A 22,278-nucleotide genomic window follows, 5' to 3' on the forward strand; every position below is an offset into this window, starting at 1 on the left:
ACTAGAAATGTCAGTATCTCTGGTCTCATGGTGTATGTATATAGGGTGGAGGATGATGGGGGGGCGGTGCTGAAGACCTAGAGGGCCCATTTAGCTAACTAAACCCCCATATTTGTTTAGAGTCAGAATTTTATGTATTTGAGCTAAAGAGAGGGAAACATTCTACTTTTTTGATTAGTCATTAGGATTTATTGATGTAGAAAATATGCCCTGTCAAATACTAGTCTATCATAGCAGAATTAATGTCTTACTGGGTAAGCTTGGAATTTGAAGTGAAAATGGCCCAGAAGATTGTCATTAAAATAGTCTCTCTCTATTCTTTTCTCATTTTTGGTCTTTTTTGAAGCAGGGTCTCCCTGTATCCCTGACTGGCCTAGAACTTGGATATGTAGACCAGACTGACCTCACAGAGATCTCTCTATCTCTGCCTCCCAAGTGTTGGGAGTAAAGGCATTTGCCACCATGCTCAGGGTCTCTTTTGAAAATGAGAATTACAAAAGTGGTTGCTTTTTTTTTTAAAAAAAATATATATATATATATTTATTTATTTTATGTGTAAGAGTGTATTGCCTGCACATGCGTAAGTGCACCCATGTAGTGCAATACCTGAGGAGGTCAGAAGAGGGTGTCAGATCCCCTGGAACTGGAGTTATGGATGGTTGTTAGCCACCATGTGGGTTTTGGGATCCAATCCTGGGTCCTTTGCCAGAGAAGCCAATGCTTTTAACTGCTGAGCCATCTCTCCAGCCCCACTTGTTGGTTTTATAAATGCAAGAACTAGCTCTCTCTCTAAGCATGAGGTTACTGTGGGTTCCTTCTAGAATATTGCTTTATGAACAAGGTGTTGTGGTGTGTTTGTTTTTTATAATCTGTTTTCTTGTTTGATTGTTGGTCTGGAAATGGCAGTTTAATTTTAGGCATGTTTCATTTAAGAAGACTTGCCTGCTGACTAAGGTGGTCAGTGTTGTTTTGCATCATCTGACATGATGGGACCAGGCCAGCCAGCATCTACCTGTGTTCATCTTCTGTCCAGCACCCAACTAGATGGAGTGAGTGACCCCAGGAATCCTCAGCCCCAGGTAGCTTTGCTCTTTTCCTTCAGATATTTATTAGGAAACATTTCAAACATAAGAAAAGTTGAAAAAAAGGGACATTGAACATTTTAGAACCACCGTGTAGATTCAACAGTTAACAATTTGTCCTGTTTTCTGTCTACTAAACCATCTGTTTTTATATAAGCATACCAAAGTAAATTGCATTATGACACTTCATTTTTAAATGTTTAAGAATAAGTCTTTAAAAATGATCTCTCCTACCTAATCATACCATTATCACACCTAAGAAAATAGCTTTAAAAAAAATCTAGGGGGCTGGAGAGATGGCTCAGCAGTTAAGAACACTGAATGTTCTTGCAGAAGACCTGGGTTCGAATCCCAGCACCCATATGGCAGCTAACAACTGTCTGTAACTCCAGTTCTAGCCTCTTCTGTCCTCTGCGGGCATTGCACGACACAGGTGCACTTACCTACATGTAGGCAATACACGCATACACATAAAATAAAAATAAATATTTAAAAAAATCTAGCTGGGCGTCGTGGCACACGCCTTTAATCCCAGCACTCAGGAGGCAGAGGCAGGCGGATCTCTGTGAGTTCGAGGCCAGCCTGGTCAAAGTCGCACACACCTGTAATCCCAGCACTTGGGAGGCAGAGGCCAGCAAATCTCTGTGAGTTCAAGGCTAGCCTGGTCTTCATAGCAAGTCCAGGCCATCTGGGGCTACAGGGAGACTCTGTCTCAAAAAAGACCCTCAAGAAAAAAAAATCTATGTGTGTCTATCAGGGTGAGTGTCTGTAGTATATACATGTGTGTTTGGGGGGGTGGGCAGGTGCAAGGCCAGAAAAAAATGTCGATCCCTTGGAGCTGGAGTTACAGGCATTTGTGAGCTGTCTCATGTGGGTGCTGGGGATCTGAATGCTAGTCCCCAGGATAGAGCAGCAAGCAGTCTTAACTGCTGAGCCATCTACCCAGCCCCAAGAAAATAATAGAAAATAATCCCTCCTATTATATAGTAACCAACCTTTGTTTAGGTTTTTCTTGGTTGTCCCAAAAATGTCTTTTCCCCCCAATATTGTATTATGAAACTCTTCAGACATTGAACGGAATTGAATTTTACAGTTTACATTGGTGTTTCACTGTATTTTTTTCTTTGATCCATCAGTGTCCATCAGTCCATATTATTATTTGACACTTTTCAAAGTCAGGTATGATGATGTGAGAAACCTAGCTACTGCATGTATATTATGCCCTAGAGTCCATTCTTTATCAGATTTTCTTTATAAATTTTTCACCAGAAAGGATCCCATTGAATTGTATACACCATGCTACATTTGCTGAATTTGGAAATATATATGTACATGTATGATCCATAATTATATGAAATACTACATCATTTTTGTTACCCTAGAAAGTTCTTATATGCCCCTATCTAAACAACCACCAGATGAAACAACCATTTTGATTTTTTTCTACCACAGGTAAGTTTTGCCTGCACTAGAACTTCTTATTAATGATACCATATGATACACACTGTTGTGTGAAGTTTCTTTCAGTAGGTTTTTCTTTATTTTTGTTGTTGTTGTTTTGAAATAGGATCTTCCTATAGCCCGAGATGGCCTGGATCTCATTATGTAGACCGGGCTGGCCTTGAACTCTTAGAGATCCAACTGCTTCTGTCTCCTGAATGCTGGGAATAAAGGTGTGCACTACCGCCCAGCTTCACATATTCTTAGGGCTCCTTTTTCCTAATAGTATAGATACTCTTCATACTTTGTTGTTTACTCTGAGCAACATATCTAAGAAATCTCTCAGGTCAGTTCATAGAACTGTACCTAGAGACTTTGTGTTTTACATTTCTGGCACTGTGTTGTGTGGCTGTCTCAGAGTTTCTTCCCTGATCACATTTAGATTGATCCCAGTAATTTGTAATCACCAGTGATATAATAGTGAGCAAGCCTGTGGGTATGTATTGTTAGGGGCATATCTGCAGGGTGAATCCTAGAAGTGAAACCTAGACTGCTGGATAAAAGGTGGCCAAAGACTGCCAAGGTACCTCCAGTAGAAACGTGCAGCCTGCCTTTCCCACAGCCTTACCAACAGCATATAGTGTTGTACTTTTTTATTTTGCTAATCTGTTGAGAAAGGTATTTCATTGTATTTTTATAAAGTTGAATATTTTCTTCACAAATTTAAGAGCCATGTTTATACCCCCCCCCCTTTCTTTTTTGAGACGGTCTTAGTAAGTAGTCCAGGCTGGCCTAGAACGCAAAAAGGTCTGCCTGCCTCTGCCACCCAAGTGCTCGAATCAGAGGCATGAACTGTCACACCTGGTCCTTTTTTAAAAAAGTTGTCTTTACTGTCTTTTCCATTTCTTATGGTATCTATTTACTTAATTACTTGTTATCTTTTTTTTGAAACAGGATCTCCCGGTAGCCCTAGCTAGCCTGGTATATGTAGATGAGACTGGCCTAGATCTCACAGAGATCCACCTGCCTCTGCCTCCCAAGTGCTAGGATTAAAGGTGTATACCGTCATGCCTGGCTGGTTTCTTTTTTTAAGAAAATTATGTATCTGTGTGTATATGTGCATATGCATGAGTTTATATGTAACACGTGCATGCAGTGTCTGTGGAGGCTAGAAGCAGGCATTAAATCCCCTGGACCTGGAGTTACATGTGGTTGTTAGCTGCTATGTAGGTGCTGAGAACTGAACCCAAGTTCTCTGCAGGGCAGTAAATGCTCCTAACCCACTGAGCTCTCTCTCCACCCACAATGGTTTCTTTTTAGACCTTAATTGTTAAGATTTCTTTATATGTAGGGAGCTCTTTATAGTTGCAGATATTTTTCTCCTAGTTTTTCATTTCTTTGGACGTTGTTTATTATGGCATTTTGTTTCTTTGTTTGCTTGTATGTTTGTTGGTTGTAAACCAGGCAGAACATTTTAAAGAAATTTGTTTTAATATAGTCAGATTTATCACTCATCATTTCATTTTTCTTTCACATCAAAGAGATTCTTTTATTAAACATGGATTTTGAGTCATAAAGGTTCTCCTGTACTCACATCATCAAGGACTTCACCAACTTTGCTAGACCTTGATATTTTAAAACAGATCAGAGATCCATAATTGGGAGTTGAGGAACTTATTGATTGCTCCTTTAGAGGAGGATCCTAGTATGCTGTTAGCAGATGGAAGTCTAGTTCTGTGGGACTAGGTGATTTAGTGTAGAACTCTGGATGCCTGGTATACAACTTGCTGGTTCTATGGATACAACAGAAAAATCTCTCTTCATACAAATAATCTTGTGGGTAAAATATTAGGAACTTGATTATATACATATATCCACTATACAATATGTCATTTTTCTAATATGAACTTTCTTTTGTTTATTCTTTGAAGAACCAGCTGCAGTTTAATAGGAATGTTCCTGCACATCCGAGCAACTTGGCAGTCCGATACTCTTGCCCACATGCAATTAGAATTGAAAAACTGAAACACTCGTACAATGAATCATATCACTGTAAAGACTTGGATTTTAGAGCTGGACATGACCTAAGCAGTCCTGTTTCATTTTCTGTCGTATCAGAAGAGAGACTTAGCTATGCGGTTCACCTAGCCAAAAGAGATGTAAAACGAAGACAAGTTGAAGAACACATAAAAGAACATTATCTCAGAAGTCAGTCCCAAAACACTCACAAATGTGGACACACCAGGTGTAAATTATCTACCCACAAGGTGGAAAGGAATGACCCAAAGAGTTGGGAAGTCTGTCAGTGCAGCCACCAGTCATCCAAAGTAGGAATTTCCAGCTCAGGTGCCAAGGTGTATGTGTACACATCTCATCCAGGAGGGTCGGATCTTACTGTGCCAAATTCGCCACCTACCCATGACCCAGGACTTCAACCACAACCCAGGATAGCAGATCACAAAAACCTACGTGAACAGAAAAGCCTGCTAGAAGTTCAGCGACTCCAAAAGGAATTGAGCAGTTGTATCCATAAAATCGAAGAGGTAACTAAAAAAGGTGAGGAAAATTAGGTTCTTCCCTCTGATGAGATATCACAGGTGTGGGATAATGTAAATGTATTGATTTGGGGTACTCCCTCCCTAACTCCCCACCACCACTGAATTCCGTTGCCTCCTATGAGCAGGTTGGTTCACTAGAGTTGAGCACTCATGATAAGAGAATTGGGCTTGGAGTCTGACCTGAGTCTTCTTTCTTTGATGAGTTTGCCCCGCCTACTCCCCCTGTGTGTAGATTGACATATGGGGCCTGTCTGTCTGAACCTTAGGTCTCCTAAGACCTGAGTACAAAGTATCCTATAGTATTTGCCTCGTTTATCCAGAAATCCTTCTGGAAAAATTATTTTCAGTTTCTTTTTTTTTTTTTTTTTGGTCTTTTTGAGACAGGATTTCCCTGTAGCCCCAGCTATCCTGGAACTCACTATGTAGACCAGGCTGGCCTTGAACTCACAGAGATCCACCTGCCTCTGCCTCCCAAGTGCTGAGTGTGCCACCACGCCTGGCTATTTTTAGTTTCTTAAAGGGACCATAGTATATGTAAATTATAGATAAATCCAGTTCATATCTGGGCAATGTAAAGTATATACCAATGACAAAAAGAAGTTGTGGATATTTGTTTAAAATATCTGGCCACAGGGTGAAAAGGAAGAAGCATAATCACTATTTTACCAGTTTCTACAATTCTATAGTAATTGCAGGGTCCTTGCATTTCTTTGGGAAATAGAAGATTGAACCTGATTGTAGAATTTGGAGCTACTATAGCTAGCAGGTAGGAAATCAGTCCCAATTTTCAGATAGTGAAGTGTAAAGAGCTGAGTAGCAAAAGAAGCTGTTGGGCTTGGATACTACATAGTCTAAAATTACAATTTGCCTTTAAAGTTTAACTAAAATACATACAAAAACATATATGTTACAGAAAAAATTTTAAATACCTTTTAAAGTATCTATTGATTGAAACGATTAAAACTATGTGATTGATATGGTGGCCTAGTAAATATGAGGTTTGGAAAAAGCAGATTTACTAGGGATGATTTACAAAGTCTTTTCTGAGTTCCTAGGAGCCAGCTACAAAGAAAATTGCTGTGAGTTGCAGAACTGACAAAAATCTAAACAGAAAAGTACAGCTGTGTAAGGAAAATAATTTCCACATACCACAGCCAGAAAGAAGCCTCTCCTGTCAGTCTTCGTAAAGATTGTGCTGTGTAATACTTTAATATCATAAGTGCTTCTAACATATTTCCGCAGAAACATACCACAAGTATTGTGGCTTATTTCTTATGATATTTCTGTGTCATTTGGAATTCACCAGATGCTTTAGGTAGAGACCATCCTGTTAAGGAATAAAGTTCCCAGGTCCTCTGCTCTGGTGATCTGGCCTAAGACCAGAAGCTTTGGAAGTGAGTTTTTTCAAACTCTGTGGAGAAAGGCCTGCGTGTTTTGTTTGTTGGCTTAAAAATTCAATCTATCACAAATCAATAATTTTTAACTATAATAAGGTCATGACCAGAGGAAAATTGCCATCATGACATGTAAATACATGTTTCAACTTCTGCATTTACCTTGTGGACCAATGATAGCTTGCAGTGCACCCCTAGCTACAGACTGCCCCTTTCAGTAACCCTGAAGTTTCCGTTTGTGCCTCCAAATTGTGCTCTGTAGTCTAGTTGCATTAGAATCACCTGATGAGATGAGGAGTTAAAAACCCCTGCCAAAACCTGCTCCTATGTTTGCTCTTGCAGGTATGTGAATGTGATTTCCTCCCCACCGTGCAGTCCAAATAAGAGGTGGAAATAATTTGGCTTAAAGGCTCCCATATGACTCCAACTGTATGTTCAACTTCTAGCTTCAAAGTTTTGCCCTTCAAAGTACCCTTATTGCCTTACTCTTGCTTTTTTTTTTTTTAGTTAATTAATTTAGTGGTACTAGGAATCAAACTCAGTGATGAGTGCTATACCACTGAGCTACACTCCTGGACCCTCTTGTTTGACTTTTTTTTTTTTTTGTCTTTTTGAGACAGGGTCTCCCTGTAGCCCCAGCTGTCCTGGAACTCACTATGTAGACCAGGCTGGCCTTGAACTCACAGAGATCTGCCTGCCTCTGCCTCCTGAGTGCTGGGATTAAAAGCGTGTGCCACCACGCCCGGCTTGACTTTTTAATGAGTAAATAATGAGAAAATTAAACTCATAGAATATACTTCCATTGGTAAAATATTGCTTTTCTCTGACTTGCCTATTAGAGTTTTGTAAGAGAATTTGCTTGTATTTGGAAACTATAGACTAGAAAGAATGGACAGACTGGGCAATCTCCCAGAAATGGTCAGAGCCAATCTTTTAAAACTGGAGAATATGAGAATGTGCTCAACGAGTAGCTGAAGACTTAAAGACATTGGAATAATTTTAGCACTTTCTATCTTAATGTATTAGAGAAATAGTTTCTCATTTGGATTCAAGAAAAGAAAGAAAAAAAATTTCACTAAACATAAAAATAGTCCAATGAAGAGTTTTTGGAAAATAGAGAAAGCATAACAAGTTTGGGCCCAATATAAAAGAATTTTGAAATAGTAAGAAATGCTTCGCAATGCTTCTCACTGAAGCATTGTTCAGTGAGATTTGTTCTGGTGGAGGAGAGCTTGTAGGCCTCTTCTTGTCCCTCTGTCTCCGAGTTGGTGCACTGCCCACTTACTCATTCCTAGTTTCTGGGCTGATGAAATATGAAAGCCTCTTTGTTTTCTTTTAAGTACTTGAAGTTTTTATGAGTTTCTTTGTGTGGTTTATAATCTACATTGGGGGAAAATATTTTCAGATAGACTTGAAGAAGCTTTGGATCCAGATGAAGAGCGGCGAATCTGTGTGAGGAGGCAGGAGCAAGCCATGCGCTGTGCCCGGATGCTCTACGTCCTTCAGCAGCAGGTGTGGACCTCCCAGGGAAGGGTGGAGGAGTAGGACTGCATGTTGCTTTCTTAGGGACTTTGGTTTTCTTTTTATCTCAGAAAGATTAGCACAAAGGACCTTGTATGAATTCTAATTCAGGCTAAATTTCCTGAACATGTGGACTAGTGATTCCTGTTCTTTCTGTCATCTGCATTCTCTCTCTCTCTCTCTCTCTCTCTCTCTCTCTCTCTCTCTCTATGGCCAGGCTAAACAGTTGCTCTTGAATTTTTGAGGTCACGGACCCTTTAAATCTACTAAAAGCCATTTTTCCCCTACAAAAAGGCTTACACATACAAACCTGAGTCTTACAGGAGGGGACATTTCCTTCTGTCTGGGTTTATTATATACTAGATTATTCTTTAGTAAATGGTAAAGAATGAAGACTGTATTATCTTTCTGGAAACATTTAGCAGTTGGTGAACAGGCTTGTACATTCTTAGATTGTGATGATATTTATTATTTTTACTTTATGTGTATGAATATATTGCCTACGTGTGAAGCACACCAATGTAATGCAGTGCCTGTGGAGGTCAGAAGAAGGCATTGGATTCTTCTGGAACTGGTGTTTCAGACAGTTGTTAGCCACTGTGTGGATGCTAGAAATAGAACCTGGGTCCTCTACAAGATCAGTCAGTGCTCTTAACCTCTAAGACATCTCTCCAACGCCTTGTTAATAAACCTTTAACTCCTTTCTGATCATTGAAATCACATGTTGGTTTTTATTGTTGGAACCAAAAACTATGCCTTTTCGTTTGAAGGAAAATGCATCAGATTTTCTTCTGTATTCTTGAGTTCTATGTTGGTCCTCACTCTACACCACTGCCATAGAGATTGTCTAGGCATGTGCTGTACCACTGAGCTTCAGGCCCAGATGAGATTGTTCTGAAACATGAATCTTGCCATGTCGGTTTCTGCTTAAAGATTTCAGTGGTTCCTGTAAATTTAGAGGCTGAAAACTAAACTTTTTTTGTATGTTTGCTTGTTGTTCAGACAGGTTCTCATTCTAAAGCCCTGTCTGGCCTGGAACTCACATCTTCCTCTACCTCCTGTGTGCTGGAATTAATGACATGTACTACCATGTCCAGTTGAAAGTTAAACTCTTTTTAAAAATATTTTATTATTTTATTTTTATGTGTATGAATGTAATGCCTGCATGTAGGTAGGTACACCCTTGTACAGTGCCCAGGGAGGTCAGAAGAAGGAATTGGAGCCCCTGGAACTGGAGTTACAAATGGTTGTTAGCTGCCGTGTCAGTGCTGGGAATTGAACCTGGGTCCTCTGTAAGAGCAGCCAGTGCTTTTAACTGCTGAGCCATCATCTCTCCAGCCCCCGAAAGCTAGGGCTATTAAGACTTAATGAGCTGGTTCTTCTAGCTTTCATTCATGTTAAATTCCTCTTGCACTGGGGATCCAGGGATGGCAGGCAAACTCTGCCCTATTCACCATCTTGAACCGGAAACCAGTTTGGGGGATGTATGAATAAGAGGTCTTTTCTCATTTTAAAGTGACTTGAGTTAATAATGGTCATGTTTGAACAAAACAGGGTATGTCTTTCTGTAAGGAAAGATCAATGACAGGTATGAAAATTTTATTCTTCCCCCTTTTATAAAACAGGTAAAAGAAATTCAGGAAGAATTGGATAAATTGAGCCCACATAAAATTAAACATACTAAGAAGGTATGATATAATTATGATCAGTGCTTATTTATGGTCTATTTCACAATGTTTTGTTACTAGATATACTAACATTTTTTGTCTGTTTATGTAAATCTCTGAGGGATTGAGCTGCTAAATATTTGAGTTGCCTTCTAAGGAAAAGGTTCTGAAAACACATTACTATATAGTTATTACTAGTATAAAAACAGAACAGGAAAGAGAATTTGTTACTAGAAAACTTGTTTTATAATTTTCTTCACTATGGCAATATTTTTTCATGACAGGAAGCACTTTCTGTAGAAAGACTACAAATATTCTTTTTAAAAAATATTTTTATTTTGTATGTATGAGTGTATTGCCTGCATGTATGTAAGTGCAACCATGTCATGGAATGCCCGAGGAGGTCAGAAGAGGGTGTCAGGTCCCCTGGAACTGGAGTTACAGATGGTTGTTAGCTGCCATGTGGGTACTGGAAATCAAACTTGGGTCCTCTGCAAGAGCAGCCAGTGCTCTTAACCAGTGAGCCATCTCTCCAGCCTTGAATACAAATATTCTTAAAGATTGTTTTAATGCTAGGAAATTGAGAATAATGAACTAACACCTTGCTTCTTGTCTGTTGCCAGTCATGGGCAATGTCTAGGCTGGCAGCCGCTCACCGAGGAGCCATTCGGGCCTTACAGATGTTTGTCTCTCAGTTTACTGACCAAAGGAAGCACCCAGTTCCTGCTCAGTATAAGGAACTGGGCAGTCTCATCCGTCAGCTTTCGCTGTGTTCTGCTAGGCTGGATGCTGATCCTTCTGTCCCAGATGTGGTTATAGATATCCTGCATCAAATTGAGGTATGAAATGGACTCCAGTTTTTGGAGTCCATGTTTTTTAAAAAAGTATTGTTTCAGGTAGGTTAATAGTGCTGACCATCCTCTAGCTATATTTGGTGTAACAGGACAATGCTGCTGCTGGTAACTTAGCACTTCGCAGAGGGCAACAGAGGTTTCCATTTTTTATTGTTTTTACCATTGGTCTATATTACATTTTTCTTCTTTGAGTGTGAACTATGAGACTTACCTAGATGGGTTCTAGAAAAGAAACATTTAAAAACATACATGCAAGCTCTGCCTCAGATCTTGGGATGACTAGAAACTTCTAGAAATCCACAAGTGGCATGCTCTATTCAGGAGTGAATTGTCCTTAGTTAGCTCTCATTGGTGACAAAGGCAATAACAATATGCTCTTAATTTTACATTTTACAAGTTTGCAGAGTCTTGGGGGGGGGTATGGCTTTTTGAGACAAGGTCTCCCTGTAGCCCCAGCTGGCCTTGAACTCTTAGAGATCCACCTGCCTCTGCCTTCCTGCTGGGATAAAGGCATGCACCACCATACTCAGTGTCCTTTTTTTTTTTTTTAATGTGTGTGAGTGTTTTGCCTGAAAGTATGTAAGTACACCATGTGTGTGCACTGCTTTCAGATGCCAGAAGAGGGCATCAGATCCCCTGGAAGTGGAGTTACAGATGGTTGTTAGCCACCATGTGGGTGCTGGGAACTGAACCTGGGTCCTCTGCAAGAGCAGCCAGTGCTCTTAACTACTGAATCATCTCTCCAGCTCTGTTTGCAGAGTCTTACCACATAATGTGACATTTTGTCTTTTGTAGCACTGTGTTTTGTAATTGGTTTTGTTTTTACTATTTTCTAGAGTAAGATATTTTTTTAAAGCCCCTCCTTTAAAAAATATATAAATAAATAAAATATATTTTTCAAAAAGGCAAAGATCAGAGAGATGATACAATTACTTCTCTTGAAAACTGAAAATGATTGACCTCCCATGCCAGTGTTATTTCTACTATATAGTTTATCCATAAATAGAAAAAGATAATCATTTTTAGTGCATTGTAGCAAACAAACTGTTGGCTATTGAAGAAGTATGGTGTACGTAGTAGGGAGAATTCAGAACTACATGACATGCTTGTCTCCCATTAACTAGCTCTGGCAGTCCATTGTCTAGCAAATATGTTTGTTATTTACTTTCCTTACATCTATGTAGACAGAGATCACTGTCAGTGTGACTGTCAGATGCAGATCTCAGAACTTTTGACTGCATATCACTTCATGTTATACTGTTTAAACTTAGCCATAAGAAATGTTTATTGAATAAAATGGTTTCATTTAGAGAACATAGCTTCACAATCCTAGGAAGAATAACACGAAATTATCCCAAATGAGTGCCTTTAACAATCTATCTTAAGCATAATTGGTCTTCCATAGTTTTGAAAATCCTCAGTAATGCAGGAAATTAATATTTCTTGATACGTTCCCCAACTTCCTATCTTGTTACTATATTAAGTGAACTCGGCTTCCCTGGTTGTGCTCGGTTATCCTCAGTTTGTTTGTAGTAAGCAAGTACTGCCTGGTAATGAGAGGGTGGATGTGTTTTTTAGCAGATAACCTTTCTAGAATGGGGACACAGACCTGGCATTACTGTGGTAGAAAAATGGTTACAGCCATTGGGCCCACTAAGTTCTCTTTAGTGTATGTATTTTGGTGCTGGTGAGCTGGCTCAGTGGTTAAGAGTACTTGCTGCTCTTGCAGAGGACCTGGATTCAGTTCCTGACACCCACATGATAGCAACCATCTGTATCTCCAGTTTCAGGGGTTCTGATGCCCTCTTCTGGTCTCCATGTGCACCTCCGTGCATTTGGGACATGTACATTCATGCAGGCAAAACACTTCACAAATTAAAAAAAAAAAAATTTTTGTTTGTGTGTGTTTTTGAGACAAAGTGTGGCCCTAGCTGCCTGGAACTTGGTATGTAGTTCAGGCTGGACTCAATCTTACAGAGATCCACATGTTTCTGCATTTCAAGGACTGAGATTAAAGCCGTGTGCCACCCAACTCTACAAAAATTTTTTTTTAATTAAACAAAGATTTATGGGCTGGAGAGATGGCTCAGCAGTTAAGAGCACGGTTGCTCTTAACAGAGGACCGGGGTTTGATTCCCAGCACCTATGTAGAGTCTCTAACCGCCAGTTCTAGGAAACTGGATGCCTTCTTCTGACCGCTGCAGGCATTTTACAACATGGATGATCTTACAGACAATACATTCATAAACGTAAATAAAATAAAATAATTTATTTAAAAATTGCCTTTAATCCCAGCACTTGGAAGGCAGAGGCAGGTGGATCTCTGTGAGTTCAAGGACAGCTGGGGGCTACAGGGAGACCCTGTTTCAAAAAGACCAAAAAAAAAAAAATTTTTGCTGGCAACCAAGCATGGTGGTGCACACCTTTAAACCCAGCACTCAGGAGGCAGATCTCTGTGAGTCAGGGCCAGCCTGGTCTACATAGTGAATTCTATCTAGATGAGTTGGAGCTACAGGGAGACTCTGTCTCAAACAAATAAATTATATATATATATATATTTATATAATTATATATGTAGACTATATATAAATAGTATTTGCCTACTAAAACACTATTTGAGTTTATGAGGGTTTTTTGAGAATTAAAATGCTGTTAAAGCATATACATTTATAGTCTGAAGACTAATTAATTTCTAAAATGGTTTAAAATTAGGATGCCTCTTAGAAATGGTCTTACTCGGGGCTGGAGAGATGGCTCAGCAGTTACGAACACTGGTTGTTCTTACAGAAGACCTGGGTTTGAATCCCAGTCCCCAAATGGCAGCTAACTACTGTCCGTAATTCCAATCCCAAGGGATCCAACAGCCTCTTCTGACCTCCATGGGCATTGCATGACATGGGTGCACTTACCTACATGCAGGCAATACATGCATACACATAAAATAAAAATAATAAATAAATTTTTTTTAAAAAAGAAATGGTCTTATGCCTTTGCTGTTGATTTTAGTTAGCTAAACTTGTAGAAATTATTTTTATTAATCATATGTTCTAAATAATACAAATTTTCAGTGAAGTGTTTTGTTAACCACTAGAGATAGCCATTTAATGACATGTTTCTCTGGAATGTGTTATTTTTTTCAGCATTGTGACTAAAAGTCATACTCTTGTGAGATAAACTAAGGGAATAATAACTTATTTCATGACAGGCTTTAGAATCTCTTCTGGAAAAGAAACTGTCACCTAAAAAAGCAAAGAAATGTTTCACTGAAATTCAGAGATTTCCTATTAGTAGTCAAAGGATCTTAGAGAAGTGGCCAGTGAAGCCCAGGAGTGAGAGGAAACCCTTTATCACAAAGGAGACCTTTCTGCAGGAGACCAGTCAACCTCCAGTGGTGAAGAGGCTTCTTTCTGGTATGTTTTAAAATATTACTATGCAATATTTCTCTCTGTGAAATGCCGTAACAGTCTTTGCACTGGGGCAATCAGGGTCTGTAACCTTGTCCACAGAGCTGCTCTGCAACAAAGACCAAGAAGCAGCAGCCAACATGTTTCCTATGACTGAGGCTAGCTGTGTTTCTGTGAAAGAGAGGGAGAAATAAATCCCTTTTTCCTCTACCACAGTGTCAAGTTTATTGTAATTTAGTGACCTGTGTGTGTACACATATGTGCATTTGATAGATAAGCATTTTTAATCCTTATTCTAAAAAGTGGAATTGTTATGTTCTATGACATACATATTTAAGCAGATGCTGCCAATTTACCCCTTAAAAGTAGGTACATAATTAAGTTTTGGGTAGCAGTGCCTCTTTACCATACCCTCACCCAGTGTTATATGTAATAAAATTTAAATTTTTTCCAGTCTCTCAGTAGAAGATAGCAATTGACTTTTATTTTGGAGTTCCTGGTTCCTGTGAGGGTTCTGTTTTCATGTCCCTTAGCTGCTTTATCTTTTCTGCTGTGATTTGCCTTCTTAAATTCTTGATCCCTCTATCTTGTTGGGTTCCAAGTCTTTTGCTTATGAATATATAAAAATTCTGTAGATAGTCTAGCTAGTTTGGTTTTTTTTTCCATGACAGACCACAGACATCTCAATTGCATGTCAGGGACCAGATAACACCTATGCCATATGCTGTCACAAGTTTTGGTCATTTAACTTGTCTTCCAAGTCTTGCTAGTTTGGTTTTTTTTTGTTTTTTTGTTTGTTTGTTTGTTTGTTTTTCCCTCTAACTTTCTTTTTTGATACAGGGTCTCCCTATAGCCCCAGCTGGCCTAGAATTCACTGTGTAGACCAGGCTGACCTCGATCTTATAGAGATCCACCTGCCTCTGCCTCCTGCATGATCACTCATCTTTGAAATTTTTTATGTTATTTTTGGTGTAGAAACTTTTATTTTTGTAGGCAAATCCATAGCCTTTCTCATATTTTAATATTTGATAAGACGATTTTTTTTGCTCTCTTTCAAAATTGAGCTGATCATTGCTCACTTTGAGAAATTTAGAATGAGCTTGTTGAGTGTCATGAGAAATGCTGTTGGCTGTTTTTATTAGGTTGATAGAGAAGCAGTGGTTTCATGCCTTTCATGCATGTTTATTCATGCCCTTTTCCTTAACCTTCAGTTAAATATTAGAGTTTTCTATGTGTGGGTTTAGTTTTTATTGCTATGGTGAATGGGATTTTTTTTTCAGCATATTATGAAATTGGTTGTTGGTACTTAAGGAAAGCCATTGGATTTTTATATTGCTTTATATTTGACAATGCTTTGAAATCTCTTATTATGCCACTGTTTTATGGGGTCTGTAAAGTTAAAGCTCTCTGAAATTGGAGAGCTTTTCTTTTTCAGTCCTGGAGATTCAGCCTTTGTGCATGCAAGGCAAATGTGACACCATGTAGTTAAGCTCCAGCTGAAGGGCACTGCCCCAGGTAGAGCCATCTTGCTTTGTAGCCCAGGGTGGTCTAGATCTTTGCAAAATTCATAGCCTTTTGGGTGCTGGAATTACTGGTGTAAGCCACAATATCCCACTGAAAGGCATGCCTGATAATGACACGTAAAGTAGTGGTGTGGTATGTATTATAACTGATGTTTTAGATTTGATGAAATAAGAGTTTGTTGGTGGATTCATTTGTCTTTTTCCAGATAGATGAGATAACATAAATATGTGTAGGCAAATACAGTAAACTAATTTTCCTTTTTTAAAAAAATTATTTAATTAATTTATTTGTGTGTGAGAGAGAGACAAACACAGAGAGAGAAAGAGAGAGAGAGAGAGAGAGAGAGAGAGAGAGACAGACAGAGGAAGGATATGCATGTGGGGTGTGGAGATCAGAGGGCAACTTTTGGGAGTCAGCTTTCTCTTTCCACTTTGGGTCCCAGGGATCCAACTCAAGTCAGGGTTATACAGGAGGCACTTTTTACCCACTGAACCATCTTGCAGCCCTAATTTTCCTATCTTTAATTGAAGTAGAACATATAGATAGAAAAGGGTACAGAGGGTCAATATACTACTAAAGTAATGCCAGAAAAAGAAAAGCATTTATGTAGTAACTATCCAGGTTAAGAGTAGGACACCATTAGCACCCAGAAAAGTCTTCTTGTACCTTCTTTTTCTAATCTTTTTCCTTCCCTATCCTCTGCCTCCCCTAAGTTCTTATTGTTCTGATTTTTAAAATTACTATATTTTTAATTGTGTGTGCCTGTGTGTGTGTGTGCGTGTGCGTATGTGGTGTGCACACATGTACACACAAGTGCAGTATCCACAGAGACCCAAAGGGGGGGGGTCAGATCACCTGGAGCTGGTGTTTAGGGCATTTGTAAGCCTTCTGACTTGAGTGCTGGCAACTAAACTCAGGTCCTGTGCATGAGCAGTATATTTTCTTAACCACTGAGCCATCTCTCTAGTTCCATTTTTCTGATTTTTAATGTCATATTTTGGTTCTGTCTTATGAAAGTGTAATTATAGCTGGGTGTGGTGTCACATGCCTTTTATCCCAGCACTCAAGAAGCAGAGGCAGGTTGATCTCTGTGAGATTGAGGCCAGCCTGGGTTTACATAACCAACCCAGGACAGCAGGGCTTCATAGTGAGACCTTGTCTCAAAAAAAAAAAAAAGGAATTACAAAATAGATGTTCTTTTTTTTGAATGGCTTTTTTGATTTTATAGTTTGTGGGATTTCCTATTTATTTATTGAGACATGTCTTTTTGTAGCCTCAGCTGGCCTAGAACTCACTATGTAGACTAGATTGGCTTTGATCTCACAGAGATCCACTGCCTCGGCCTCCAGAGTGCTGAGTCTAAAGGCATGCCCTGCTATCATTGTGGTTTGATTTACCTTTTCTGGATAACTAATGTATGGGTCCCTTTTCATGTATTTTTATGCTGTTTAGATGTCTTATGACATGGTAGTTCAAGTTTCCTGCCAATTTTCCCTCCTCTTTTTAGAAATACTGTTTGAATCCTTCCACAATTGGGTTATAAGTATCTTAGGAATAAGGTGTGGCTTGCTTTTAAATGTCTTACTGGTGTTTTTTTTTTTTTTTTTGATGAGCAGAATTCATAATTTCATTGTAGTTTGATTATTGTTTTCCTGTGTATTTTTTCTACTCTATTTTCATACCTAAGACGCTTCTCCTTACACCAAGGTTAAGAAAACATTTTCCTATGCTATTTTCTAGAAAGTTTCATTTTCCTCCAAGAGAAGATATATTTGACATACCATGACTTGTTGAAAAGATTATTCTTTCCCCAAAGTGGTGTGCAGTGCCATTTCTGTAGGAGGCCAAGTGTCTGCATAGGGTGAGCCCTGTCTGCCCCTCTGCTACCCTTCTCTGCTATTACTGCTCCGTTTTAATTATTCTAAGGCTTTTCTCCCCATAGGTACTCAGAATCAAGCCTAGGGAAACCTTGCTCATGCTAGGCAAGTACTCCACCACTGAGCTATATCCCAGCCCTAATCCATCTTGCTATCCAGCAGAAATGAGAAATGTTTTCACATTTGTTCTCTAAACAGAAAGGAATGAGAATAGCAAATACTGTCTCTACTATGTGGGTTTAAACATTTTTGCTTTATTCACCCTTGAATATTTTTCTCCTTGTTTTATTTCCCCTCTTCCTCGCCAGAGGTTTCCATTATGAGCCTGTTCTGTTTTTATATTTGTATTGCTCATGTATGTACTCATAAACAATATATTTTTTATGCACATGATAGCTTCAGTATGCACCAGCCTGCATTGCTTCCCTTTTACTTAAATTTGTAAGACTTGTCCATATCAATGGTGAATTCCATTTTTTTTCCCAGTGCTAGGACTAAAACCCATGGCTTTGTATGTTGGGGAAGCTGTCTACCTCTGAGTTACATTCCCAGCTCAGAGGACTTTTTTAAAAAGATTTACTTATGGCTATTTTATATGTATGAGTGTTTTCCTTGCATGTATGTGTATGCACCACATGCATGTCTTCTGCCTGCAAAGCCAGAAGGGAGAGTCAGATCCCTTGGAACTAGAGTTACAGTTGTGAGTCACCATATGGGTTTTGACAGCAAGTGTTCCTTCCCAATGAGCTATATCTCCAGCCCCTCAAAATATTTTTTTAAATTTGTATTTTGATTTATTTTTATTTTATGTGTATGATGTTTTGTCTGCATGTATGTAAGTGTACCACATGCATGCAGTGCCTGTGGAGGCCAGAAGAGGGTGTTGGATCCCCTGGGACTGGAGTTATGGGCAGTTGTTAGCTGCCATGTGGGTATGAGAACCGAACCCAGGTCTTCTGCAAGAGCAGCCAGTGCTCCTAATCTCAGAGCCATCTCTCCATCCCCCTCAGAGGATTTTAAAAATCTTTGTATGACTATACCATAGTTGGGTTTTTTGTTGTTTGTTTTTTTTAGTTTTTATTCATGAACATTTGGGTTGTTTCCAGTTTTCTGCCTTATATTTGTGTGTGTGAAGCAAGGTCTTGTTATGTTGACCAGACTGGCCCAGAACTCCTGCAATCATGCACTCTTTTTTTCCTCAGCCTCAAGTAGCTGAGAGTACACGCATATGCCACTATGTCGACTGATTTCTGCTTTTACAAACAGTGGCAGGATGAAATCAAAGCCCATACTCCTGTTTTTGTGTACATACACGCGAGTCCCACTAGGCTGAGTGTGTGCTTGTGATACAGTTCTGTTGCTCTTCAAAGGAGTTTGGCCAGTTCACTCCTATACTAGTAGTTTGTGAGTTCCCTCCCCCCTTGTTTGTTTTTTAAATTTATTTATTTTTATTTTATGTATTAGAGTGTCTTACGTGCATGTATGTAAGTATGCTCATGTTATGTGATGCCCACAGGCTTCAGATACACTGGAGCTGGAGTTAGGGATGGTTGTTAGCTGCATATGTGGGTGCTGGGAACCAAACCTGGGTTTTCTTTTTTTTTTTTAATATTTTATTATTTTTATTTTACGTGTATGAGTGTTATGTCTGCATGTAAGTAAGTGCACCCGTGTCATGCAATGCCCATAGAGGACAGAAGAGGCTGTCGGGTCTCCTGGAGTTACGGAGAGTTGTTAGCTGCCGTGTGTGCTGGGATTTGAACCCAGGTCTTCTGCAAGAACAGTAAGTGTTCTTAACCACTGAGCCATCTCTCCAGCCCCCAAACCTGGGTTTTCTACGAGAGCAGCCTGCTCTCTTAACCATTGAGACATCTCTCCAACCCTTCCCTCCTTTTATGTCGTATTATCATACTTAAAAATTTCCCACACTAATAGATGTAAAATGTTATCTTATTGCTTGAATTTTCCTGATTATTAGATAAAGTTGATTATCTTTTCATACTTTATTGAAAATTCATATTTTCTGTCTAAATTGCAGTTTCCTTTTCCCATTTCTCTGTTGTACTGTTTATTTTCTTTATAGGTTTTTTAAAGTTCTTTATGTTATCTGGATGTTAATCCCATGTTAATTATATGCATTGCAGATACTACTTCCAGATTTGACTTATGGTATCTTTTTTATCAAAAGCTTTAGTTTAGTGTAATTAACCTCCAATATGTCAATATCTTATTTGAATTTAAGAACATCTTTTCTGAGTCTGGAGAGATGGCTCAGCAGCACTAGCTGCTCTTGCAGAGGACCATGGTTTGGTTCCCAGCACCCACATGGTGGCTAACAACTGTACATAACTCTAGTTCCGGGGAATCTAATGCTTCTGGAATCTAATGCTTCTAGTTCTGGGGAATCTAATCTGGCTTCTATGGGCATTGTGTACACATGGTACACTTACATACATGCAGGGAAACATACAAAATAAAAATAAATAAAATCATTTTTTTAAAAATATTTTATTTTTTATTTTTATTTTATGTGTATGAGTGTTATGCCTGTCAGAAGAGGCTGTTGGATTCCCTGGGATTGGAGTTGTGGACAGTTGTTAGCTGCCATGTGGGTACTAGGATTTGAACCCAGGTCTTCTGCAAGAACAGTCAGTGTTCTTAACCACTGAGCCATCTCTCCAGCCCCATAAAATCATTTTTTAAAAAAGAAAGTCTTTTCCATCTTGATGACAATATTCTACCCTTTTTTAATAAGTTTTCATTCATTCCAAAATTTTACACAATGTACTTTGGTTGCATTCAGACCGTCTCCCTCTCCCTCCACCCACCACCCCACTCAGATTTCATGTCCTCATTGTTATCTATCCTTTTATTTAGTTAGTTTTTGGTTGTTGTTTTTTTTTTTTTAAGGCCTGTTGATTCTAATCTGTGCCTCCTAAGTGCTCCTGGGTGTGGGTCCATGTCCTGAGTTCTGGTCTTCCATTGAAGTGTCACACCAGTAAGGAAAACTGACTCCCTCTCCTACCATCTATCAGTTGTCAGTAGATCCTCAGCCAGGGTTGGGGCTTCCTGCCCTCCTCTCCCATCCATGCTGGGCCCCTGTCTGGTTTGAGTTTGCACAGGTCTTGTGCATGCTGTCATAAGTGCTGTGGGTTCATATGTACAACTACCTCTGGTGTTCAAACAACACAGTTTCCTTGTATCCATCTACCACTTCTGGCTCTTGCAATCTTTCTTCCCTCTCTTCCATAATGATCCTTGAGACTTTGGAAGAGAAGGTATGATATAGATGTCCCATTTAGGTCTGAGCACTCTGCAGTCTTTTATGCACTTTGACTGTGGGTCTCTGTGTTAATCACCATCTGCTGTAACCTTCTCTGGTGAGAGCTGAGGGATGTACTAATCATGGATATAACAAGAAGCCATTGTGAGTCAGTTTAATATTATGTCTGTTCAGCAGAATGGTAGTAGTAGGTTCTCCCCTTTGTCCTGTGATTTGCCTAGGCAAAGATTCTTGCCCTGATAACAGTAAACAGTGTCAGATATGGACTCCCTGTTGTGAAACAGGCCTTAAATCTGCTCAGAAGGTTATTGCTTACTCTTATAATATTCTTTTTTTTTTTAAATGTTATTATTTTTATTTTATGTGTATGAATGTATTGCTTGCATGTGCACCCGTGTTGTGCAATGCTACAGAGGTCAGACGAAGACTTTGGATTCCCCTGGAACTGGAGTTAAGGACGGTTCGTAGCTGCCATGTGGGTTCTGGGAATTGAACCCGGGTCCATCTGCAAGAGCAGTCAATGCTCTTAACTGCTGAGCCATCTCTCCAGCCCCATGAGGGTTCGATTCCCAGAACCCACATGGCAGCTACGATCCGTCCTTAACTCCAGTTCCAGGGGAATCCAAAGCCCTCTTCTGACCTCCATGGCAATGCACGACTCGGGTGTACTCACATACATGCAGGCAATACACTCATACACATAAAATAAAAATAATAAATAAAATAATATTTTTGTCACGGTTGTCCGTATTTTGCCAAGCCAGTTGCTGTGTAGCTTGCAGGGTGCACAGTTGGGTAAGGTAGATGATTACCTTTCTATTACTGTTGGTAATATAGCCACTTCCAGTACTTTGAAAGCTAGGCATCAGAGATACGGCTTCAAGGTTAATACCAGCTTGATTTCTTTTTGTTCTGTGACTCAGATATGTAGTGTTCTTAGCAGTAGGGTCTTACCATCAATTCTGATGGGTAACCCAGTGCTGTGGCAATAGCTAGTATCGTTTGAGAATCTGTGGGATCTCTGGCCAACAACTCCAAAAGAGGGAGTCCATTCCTGGCATTAGGTTTTTCATTTGTGAGCCTATTAAGCCCATTAAGCACTATTATAGGGTGACTATCTTTAAACTCTTTTTGTATTGTATATGTTGAGAGAAGCTTCCATGGTAGGTTTCTACATAATTCTTTCAAAAGACCTTTAGTGTTAGTTATCCCTCCTCTTAGTCTCTCTTCTGCCCCATCCTCCCATTCTCCACCCCATTCAACCCATCCTATTTTTGACTCCCGTTTTCCCATTTATACAACTGAATTCTAGGTCCCATGAACTACCCATATGACACCTTATCAGTTTCTAATCTTTAGGAATTTTCCAATTGAAGCACACCTATCTGAAGATTGGACACTGTCGTCCACTTACAAGAAAGAACATGAGATGTTTGTCTTTCTGGGTCTGTCTGGGTTATCTCACTTAAGATGAATGTTTCCACTTCTACCTATTTACCTGCAGATTGCATGATTTTGTTTATCTTAACAGCTGAGTAATTTTCTGTTGTAAATGTACCATACTTTCATTATCCATTCATCAGTTGTTTCCATTTCCTGGCTACAGCAGCAGTGAACACGAATGAACCAGGTATCTCTGTAGTAGGATACAGAGTCCTTTGGGTATATGACCAA

The 22,278-nt window shown here is 39.4% G+C and overlaps 1 protein-coding gene across 8 annotated transcripts in view; it reads left to right on the forward strand.

Moving 5' to 3' along the window:
* The window catches only part of Kiaa0753 (KIAA0753 ortholog), a 62,987-nt gene that overhangs the window by 4,372 nt on the left and 36,337 nt on the right, over window positions 1–22,278 (forward strand). For 4 of the 8 annotated variants that reach the window (XM_017794991.2, XM_029557471.1, XM_029557472.1 and 1 more), the window contains exons 2-7: window positions 907–1,079; window positions 4,454–5,078; window positions 7,880–7,986; window positions 9,621–9,683; window positions 10,286–10,501; window positions 13,722–13,926. In XM_017794991.2, the coding sequence (XP_017650480.1) occupies window positions 984–1,079; window positions 4,454–5,078; window positions 7,880–7,986; window positions 9,621–9,683; window positions 10,286–10,501; window positions 13,722–13,926 (1,312 nt within the window). In that variant the 5' untranslated portion in view covers window positions 907–983. Of the gene's footprint in view, window positions 1–906; window positions 1,080–4,453; window positions 5,079–7,879; window positions 7,987–9,620; window positions 9,684–10,285; window positions 10,502–13,721; window positions 13,927–22,278 lie in introns of those variants that run through there. The other 4 variants (XM_029557469.1, XM_008855652.3, XM_029557470.1 and 1 more) reach the window with 4 other exon arrangements.

This window comes from Nannospalax galili, unplaced genomic scaffold (genome assembly GCF_000622305.1).
Source record: "Nannospalax galili isolate Female #2095 unplaced genomic scaffold, S.galili_v1.0 scaffold888, whole genome shotgun sequence".
Classification (NCBI taxonomy): Eukaryota; Metazoa; Chordata; class Mammalia; order Rodentia; family Spalacidae; genus Nannospalax; species Nannospalax galili.